Raw genomic sequence first — 8,941 nt, forward strand, 5'->3', positions numbered from 1 at the left:
GGACGTGGAATACTTTTTAATTCTGAACAATTGTTACCGTTATCGCAGGAATCAGCAAATCGCTACTCTACCGCAGGAATTTCTGTTATTGGAAATTATTACTGTGAAATGATCGCAAGAATAAGGAGTTAGAAAAAAAGGTTTAACTTTTGTAGTGCCAACATCACCTTGCAGTAGGTGTTTGGTGACCAGCTAATGGTGTGACATGGCCAGTGGGCCCAAAAGAAAGATATTGGTGCAACACACACACTGGCCACAGAGGCCACGACCGAAGGTCATAGCTAGTAAAACCTCAAACTATGCAACATGTTCTGCCGTGGCCAGTGGGCCCAAAAGAAAACTATTTGTAGAACATGTGCAGTGGCCATGGCTAGTGGACCCTGAGACAACTAAGGTATATCAAAATCCTTGAAATTCAGTAAAAAAAACATTTGTTCAGAGAGAGTTCAGGTGATCAAATTTAATGCAACAAACCCCTGAAATTCAGCACTTGCATTTCAAACAAGTCCACCTTGGAGAACATAAATGTGCTGCACTAACCACACAGTGATAGGGGATAATGGCCAGGAGAGAGCCAGGGAGGAAAAAGGCAATGCAGGGGAGTTGAGGGACCATGGAAGGATCAGGGGGGCACTTGGTGAGTGCCTATGAGGACAGGAAAGAGTTTGGGCTTTTTGAGCATTATCGGGGGAATACCGGGGAAATCCCAGAGGCAGGGGTAGTTCAATGCCACCGTATGTGTATTTCAATGCCATTTCAGGGGAATATCAGGGTAATCCTACTGGAATGGGGAGAGAGTGAACAAAAATAAGTAATGTTACACCTGCAGTGATTACGTTTCCTAGGCAGAGGGTAATGGATCTCTGTGCCCAAGGCCATGGCTAGTGGGCGCAAATTAAACATATTGGTGCAATATGTACAGTGGCCATGGCCCAAGGTCATGCCTAGAGGGCCCCAAAGAAACCTCAGAGAGGCATGAAGGAATGGGGTAGTGTTGGTCATATCATGTGCAAACCTATTGAAGGTCGGTATTTATTAGACATAGTCAAATGCGTGTCCATCGCCACTAAGTGTGCTGCTCACTATACCCACCAAACCCCAAGCCTGTCACAGGAAACCGACAGTCACCTGCTGGACAATTGCATCTAGAACATTATTTAGGCTGTTAGTCACATCTTCAGCATTGTGCTCCTAGACGGCCAATTAGTCACGTCATGTTTTGGCCCTTTGGCTTGTGAAGGCTAGTGTGAAAAGGATGCTCCCGTAGAAAGTGCTTCTCTATATCTGCGTGGGGGCACCAGAAAAAAAAGGTTATAAAAAACCTGATCAGGGATTTAAATGCACTACACGAAACCATGAGGGTTGGGGGGCAATGGGAGAGGGCTAGGGAGAGGAAAAATGAGTTGGGGGGGGGGGTGGGGGCAGCATGTCAAAGTGAGGGGGGCACTTGGCGAGTGCCTTGGAGGGCAGGGGAGAATTTTATTTTTATGGATAACTGCAGGCAGCGGGCACCTACAGGTAACCACAGGTATTTGTAGTGCATTACCAAGATACCCACGGTTAAAAAAAAAAAAGTTTTCAAAAATTGGTTTAATACCGAAACAAATGATGGTAGGAGATGGCTAGTGGCCCGATAGTGTTTTAAAATGTACAGTGGACACACCCAATGTCCATGCGCACTGGCAGGGGCTGAAGACCCTGGCTAGTTGCCCCAAAAGACATGTATAGTGGGCCCAAAAGAAACATTTTGGGGCACATGTACAGTGGACATGGCTGTCGCAACTGGCCATGGCTAGTGGCCTGTACAAAGAATATGGTATAACAATAAAATTCACTGACAAAACATTAGTTAAAGTGTAGTTAAGTTGAGCAGATTTAATGCAACAAAACCCTTGAGATTCATTAGATATGGGAAGTCCTGACTAGCTTAACTGAACGCATTCCCGTTGCAAAGCCCATGAGCAAATACATATTATAAGAGAAGGGAGTCACAATGACATGGCATTATGGGGGATATCAACGGGAACGCGCCGAGTTAAGCTGATCATGACATCCCACATCCATTGAATTTCAAGGGTTTTCTTGCGTTAAATCTGCTGAACTTATCTACACTATAACTAAAGTTTGTTCAGTTTATATATATATATATTTTTTTTCAATAAAAACATTGTTATATGGACGTTATGGTTAAGTTGCACTAATAAAAACGTATGAAATTCAATTAAAAAAGTTTGTTAAAGGGACGTTATGGTTACAATTAAAACTGAAAACTCCCAGAAATTCGCCAGTTATGTTAAGCTAAGCAACCATAACTCATGTCACCACCGTGCACTAAGACAAAAACCCAGTACATGAAAGATGACATCACAAATGCCACTGATGACATCACATATTAAATAAAAAAAACTACTGTACTCCAAATTTACAAAACACGCTTTAGGGACCAGGCTGCCGCTCCTGGTTCAAATTTGGGTAAAGTCCATTCAGCCGTTTGGGCTGTAGGCGTGAGCAACATTTTTTTTCCATTGCGCCTATGGGAAAAACTACACATTTTGAGAAAAGTCTATGTACAATGGTTCATATTAACTCTATGGCAATGGTCTTTTTTTAACAATTGGGGTATCTGTCAGTGTCCAAAGACAAGGGCTGTGGTGACTGGGCGTAGCTGCTTAGTTACTAGGCAGGGGGTGAAATCTTTTTAAATAATCATGGCAACATGGACAGTTGCAATGGCCGAATGCCATGGCGAGTGGGCCCTGGAGAAGATATAGCCTAACAAAACCCTTGAAATTCAGTAAAAAAAACTTTAGCCTATACAATGATAAGACGATTATCAGATTTATCGCAACACAACCCATGATACTGAGCGTGTGTCAAAAGTGACAACCATCTTAACACCGAGCCCCCCGCCACAGTTACTCGGCCCATGAACACATAAGTAACATCACAGCAGGGATTGATAATGAGATAAAAAATTACATCATTGAGAACATCTCTGGGGGCGGGGGACTGGGAGTTGAGATGGAAGCCCCTTCCCACACCCTCTAAATTTCATGGGTTTTGTGGTGATAAATTTGATCATCTTCACTAAAGTTTTTTCACAGAATGATATATAGTCCCCACAATCAAAATGATATGATAGGGCATTTGTAAAATGCGATGATCAAATTACCATATGCAGTATTATGTATGTGAAACCACAGCACACCAAGAAAAAACATGTTCACATATCCTTTTCATCAAAAGAAGTTGATTGTCTGTTCTCCTATTGCTGTTACTAGCTTCATTCTGAAAGTTGAAGAAAATGTGTTGAAAAGTACTAAAAACATGAACATTAAAATGATTTTATATTTGATCGGTCAGGTCTGGATTTTATTTCCGTTCACAGCCTATTGCTCGTGATCTGAAGATCACAGGCACAGAAGACTATAAACAGAAGGCTGGGGAGCTCTGAGGTCTAGCCCCGCCCTACGCCGCACACAAGTGTAAGCAGTGGCTGTCGGCTCGACCTCGGAGCTCCCCTGTGGCCGGCATGGAGGGAAAGTTAAGTGTCTGTAAGTGTGTGTGTGTTTTTGTGTATAATAGGGGTTCGGGGGTTGAAACCCCCAGATTAAAGGTAAATCCTGCAAATGCGAGTGGGGATGTGGGTTGGGGTGTATGGCTCAGTGGGGAGAAGGGGGTGATGGGATAAAAAAAAAAGAAATAGCCACTAATCTGCATGTTGAAGGCTGCACCAAATCGGCCTAACAAAGGAAGCATTTTTGATATGCGAGCTTGAACAGATGGTATTTAGACATGCAACCTTTAATTTCTTCCAAATACTTTTTTGCACATTTTTATCATTGTTGAGCAAACTCGCAGTGTCTCATAAATTGTGTGTTCAAACTAGTATATGTAAAATTATGTATGATTTGTTTTCTTAAAAGCAAATGTTCTTGCCGCTCCTTTCCTGCCTCCTCCTTTCTTTCTCACAATGTTTCATTTACTTGTAGCTCTGCATTTTGCTATAGTAAAATGTCTCATTTGCACGTTGTCCTCTTACTGTATATCTTGCTGTGCTTTGGTGTTACCTTTGTATTTGTTCAGTGCTGTTCTACTTGGCAACCGTTTTGCAAAGCAGGTCTTGCTGTCTCTAATTTGCGGTTTAGATCCGACACAATAGTAGAACCATTTGCATGCATGTGGTCAGTCTATTAGATGTAGAATACATTGCATACAGTCTGATTGGCCACCGACTGTGCCCATCACTTGTCAGGTACATTGATGTGCGGTTGTTATAGACATGGGAGAGGGAGTATGCAATCACGGTGCTGAGTTGCAAATGTTAACCTAAAAATGTATTTTTAATTTTAAATGTCTTATTTTTCTTGAAGATTCAATTCCTGCTACGGAGTGACAATGTTTCCCATGGAGATGATATGTATCCAGTCCGAGAAACCTCTGTTGAAAAATCTACAATATGGAACACAACCGAGCAACAGAGGATTGTTGCTAAACGCTGGAAGGGTTACAGAGGCAACCGGTGTCCTCCCAGTAGAACTACAAAGCATAAATTACACCCACAGATGCATATTGAAGATTCTGCATTGGAAGCAGATTTGAATCAAATGAGTCCTGTGCATTCAGGCAAACAGATTCAGTCAATTGGTGAAGATGTTGCTGGCTCGCCTGTTAAAACTCCCACCAAGATGACCGTCCTGCAAGGTGTGTCAACATCCACACCATGCAAAAATGAGACCAGTGTGCTTTCACCAACTTCGATGCTGCTTTCTTTGCTGCCTGCACTAACTCCTCCAAAAGTAGAAGACAATCATGTGTTTGATTGTAGTTTTCTCAAGTCTCCAAATGATGAAAGCTTAGGGTATGTTAGCCTGGGGTTCCCAGACAATCCTCCTATGGCATTTCAGTCCGAGGATAGTGATCATGATCTTGCTGAATTTCTAGGTTGCACTCCAATACAAAGTGACTCCTTTACAGATACTCCTGGGGTTGACCAGCATAATGAGAGCTTTTCCAAATTGTTTTCAGACTTCAGCATACCAAACCTAGGCGATGGAATAGATATGGCCAACTTGAGTTGGTCATATATCTACAACAGAAATTAAGGAGGTGTATGTCAAACAAACTTATTTATTTACACACTTTTGCCTTATGTTTTTCTACAAAATATTAATATAATGTCTTTAATGGGCATTGAAAATATCAAAAATCTACAAATTGTAAATAAACCGTTAAAAGCAGTACTTTGATTTTTGTCATTTGATAGAATATGACAAATGCTCAGTTATGAGGGCTTCTGTGGTAAAGCACAGTATACATGCTTATATTAATATTCTAGTTCCGCTGTACTTTTGCATTTAAACATTGCATCCAATGTTCAGCGAAATGTAGCTATGCATGTAAATATAATTGTTATAATAATAATTGTTATAATTGTTCATTTATAATGCTTAATACCAACAAGTGGTTTCTAAGCACAGGATCCGGATTTGAACCTGTGTTGCACTGCAATGTCTTGCTTCCAAGACAGATGCGTTGTCCATTAGCTCTCCTTTGTTGCATTTATCTTAAATGTCATGATAATCCTTTCATCCCAAAAGAGTTAAAATAATGTGTCTTCTGTTGGATTCTCAAACATGTAAGGCACTGTACATTTATTTGACTACTCGTGAACGGAGGATAGCACAGGGGCAAGGCGCTGGTCTTGAAAGCAAGACCACGCAGAGCAACGGTGGTTCGAATCCCTGATCTGTGCTTATAAACCGAAGTCGGGTGTATGGTATTGGGCACGTTGTAAAACAAATAAATAAAATATTTACCTATTTAGGGAATTGGTAAGATTCACACTGCAAATCTGATCTTGTCTAGGTACATTTACTTCAACAGTCATTGTTAATTATGGATAGCATGCAGAAACCATTTTGAAGCCTTTGGGTGTTAAGGAGGATGATGAAATAGATTATTTGTTGTGGTAGTCAACTGTTAACTTTGACATCAATGTATCTAGGAACTATGTGAATAGGTAATATGGATGATACAAAATGCTAGAGTTGGTTTAATGGAGTCCAATTAGGATCGTTTCTTTCACAGCATTCAAAGTGGACCAAGAAATTAATGGAGATTAGAAGAGTTCACTGTCCTTGGCCAGCTTCTCCAACAGCTCATCTGTGACAAGTTGGAGGAGGTGGTTTATATGTCTCTTTAGGAGTGCAAACGTTATTAGTGTCTAACCATTTCCAGGACTCTGTGGCCTTCATAGATGATAATCTGTTTTTTTTACTTTATTCATTTTTGACTAGGTTAATCATGTTTAAAAAGAAAGTCCATTTATTGGTAAAAAGCTCCACATCACCAGATAGGACACAGAAAAATACATCAGAGTATGGAAGGCAACTATAAAAAGTCATTACGTGATTGACAGAGATTAAAAAATGTGTAATTTCACAAAAATTCAGAAACTCTTAAAATTCTCAGACCATTCATGTTCGAATCATAGGGTAATATGTCCTCAGAAAGGTAATTGTGAGCTACTCAAACTGTATGATGTTATCAAGTCCAAATCATGAAAAGTTCTGCACAGGCACTCCAGGTTTCCACACATAAAATATGCATTCTATTTAGGGCAAAACCCCATTGGTAAGTATGCATAAGAAGATCTGAAGCTGGTCCATACTTGCCATCCTATCCTTGACATGTTCAGGAAAGGCCTTGTTGGACCAACCTGGTGATGTATAGCTGGATTCCCCATGTGTAGCAACCAGGGCACGCACACCTGGGCATATTCACGTTCACTTAGGGAAACAAAGTTAAACCAACACGCATTAGCAAATCCAACAACTTGGGCTTTTGAGTGCACCTGGGATAGGCCTTTGCCAGGGGCTGCCAGAAAGGTACCACCTGGCCATTAGATGGCGACATCTGGAAAATGGTCCAAGTACCTAGGCATACGATGTCATTGTCTGACAAATGTCTGCCTATTAAGCATACACAAGCCAACACTGTTGGCTTTGTGATTGCTTGTTTTAGACAGGACTCAAGTGCAAGTACCAGATGTGAGGACACACATATTGCTTATAAATCAACTGGACGAAGGTTGATATTACAACATAAACTGTTTTACAGAGGCTATTAAGTCATTAAACACCCATGCTTAGATATAACACTAGAAGGCCTTTCACTGCACAAAGTGTGTTGTTACTTTGTGACAGAGCTAGCTCAAAGAGTACCCAAGAGGGTATGTTTCAGCAGGGAGGTTGTGTGGCAGACCTACTGACAACCAGACACATAATAAATGCAACCTTCTAGGGAAAACAGGTTTGGCACACCTTTTGCAAGGATAAAAAAGTGTTACTCCCAAAAAGAAAAACACATGTCAGCAGGAGCATTAAACCCTACTGCCACGGAGTGCACTGGTTAGTTCAAAGCAAACAAGGCATTTTAAGACACTACGTCACTTGTGACTAAAACAGTATACAGTATCATCTCATCATCATTGGTGGGGACCCCAAGTATAGAATCAGTCCCTTATTGACCACCAGATGATTGGCTGACGTTGCGAGTGTCAAGCTTCTTCCACATGGACCTTGGCCTTGATCAGTTCACACACTAGCAACACAATTGGTTCATTAGATGAATAGACCTTTCTTTTCACCTTTCAACCATGCAATGTGAACCTGGTAATTTAGACATGAGCTCAGTGTATACTCTCGAGGTGGTCAAGAAAGCCCTCAGAAATGCAAGATACTTTGTTCGATCCCAGACGCTCTGGCACCCCCACCATGCCTCCCCATCGTTGGCCTAAATTTGTTATCCTCACCCCGCGCACCTCACAGTAAAAATCACAGCACATTCTATTTGGGCTCCCCCCTTGTAATCTGCCCCCTCTCTTGGTTGCCTGCAGCAGCCACACTAATCAATCGACAGTTGAGCACGATAGTCCAAAGCCTTCAGTTGCGTTTGATCTGTGAGAAAGTTTAACGTCTATGCTGTGTTTGTGGATCTTCGTATGGCCTTTGATACGGTCCCACTGGCACGTTTGTGGGAGGTCCTGAAGGAGCTTGGCATCCCAGTGGCTCTGCTTTTAGCAATCCAGAGCCTTTATACTGAGAACTCGGTGGTGGTCTGCTGGAGCCCAGAGGGAAGCACCTCTCATAGTGTTGACATACAGAAGAGAGTGCGACAGGGATGTGTGTTGGCGCATAGGCCGTTCTGAATTTTCATTAATGTAGTCCTGAGGATGCTTCTGGTTGCCCAGACTGATGCCCCTTCGTTAGCAGGCAATACGTTTCCTGCATTGATGTTTGCAGACGATGCTGTGCTCCTTTCCCTCACACCATCTGGCGTGCATAAACAATTGAGATTTTTGTGACTTTTTTGAAGAGGAATGGGCTTTCTTTGAATATTATAAAAACCAAGGCTATGATCTTCAATGTTAATCCCAAGAAGAAGCAGAAGCCCCTATCTCTCCTTAGAGGAGGGTGCAACTGAACAGGTTCAGTCCTATGATTATTTAGGTATGAGAGTTATGACATCAGCTGGAAAATGCAGGTTGAGAAGGCCTATCTGTAACGCTCACCTGATTCCCGTAGAGGCGCCGGTCTTGACTGGGCGTATACCGTATCTTCAAAGGTGATGTGTAACACACGGCTGGCTCTTTGGGCTGGACCTCTGTGCACTGTATGTCTGACTCGAAGGGTAAGATGTCTGCAGATAGAAAATATGGGATTAAGGAACTGGGTTATTGAATGTCTCTCTCTTCTTCCCTTTCTCTTCTCCTGTAGAACCCCAAAGGTTAACGCTCTCACCTTAGGTAAGTGAACGCCGTGCTCTCCATCTGCCTCGGGGCAGGGTGCTGTAACCAGTTTCTTCACTGGATGAGGGGAGCAGGCCTCTTGACTTCAGAGGACTGCTGTCCATCGTTTACTGCACGAACGGTAAGTTT

General features: G+C 42.1%; 1 protein-coding gene across 1 annotated transcript in view; it reads left to right on the plus strand.

The window, feature by feature from the left end:
• The window catches only part of LOC138503732 (forkhead box protein M1-like), a 512,443-nt gene extending 503,925 nt beyond the window's left edge, over positions 1 to 8,518 (plus strand). The window contains exon 9 of the mRNA XM_069623691.1: positions 4,374 to 8,518. Coding sequence (XP_069479792.1) covers positions 4,374 to 5,105 — 732 coding nt within the window. The 3' untranslated portion in view covers positions 5,106 to 8,518. The remainder of the gene's footprint in view (positions 1 to 4,373) is intronic.
• Positions 8,519 to 8,941: the final 423 nt, after the last annotated feature.

This window comes from Ambystoma mexicanum, chromosome 11 (assembly GCF_040938575.1).
Source record: "Ambystoma mexicanum isolate Mex_15411 chromosome 11, UKY_AmexF1_1, whole genome shotgun sequence".
NCBI classification, from domain to species: Eukaryota; Metazoa; Chordata; class Amphibia; order Caudata; family Ambystomatidae; genus Ambystoma; species Ambystoma mexicanum.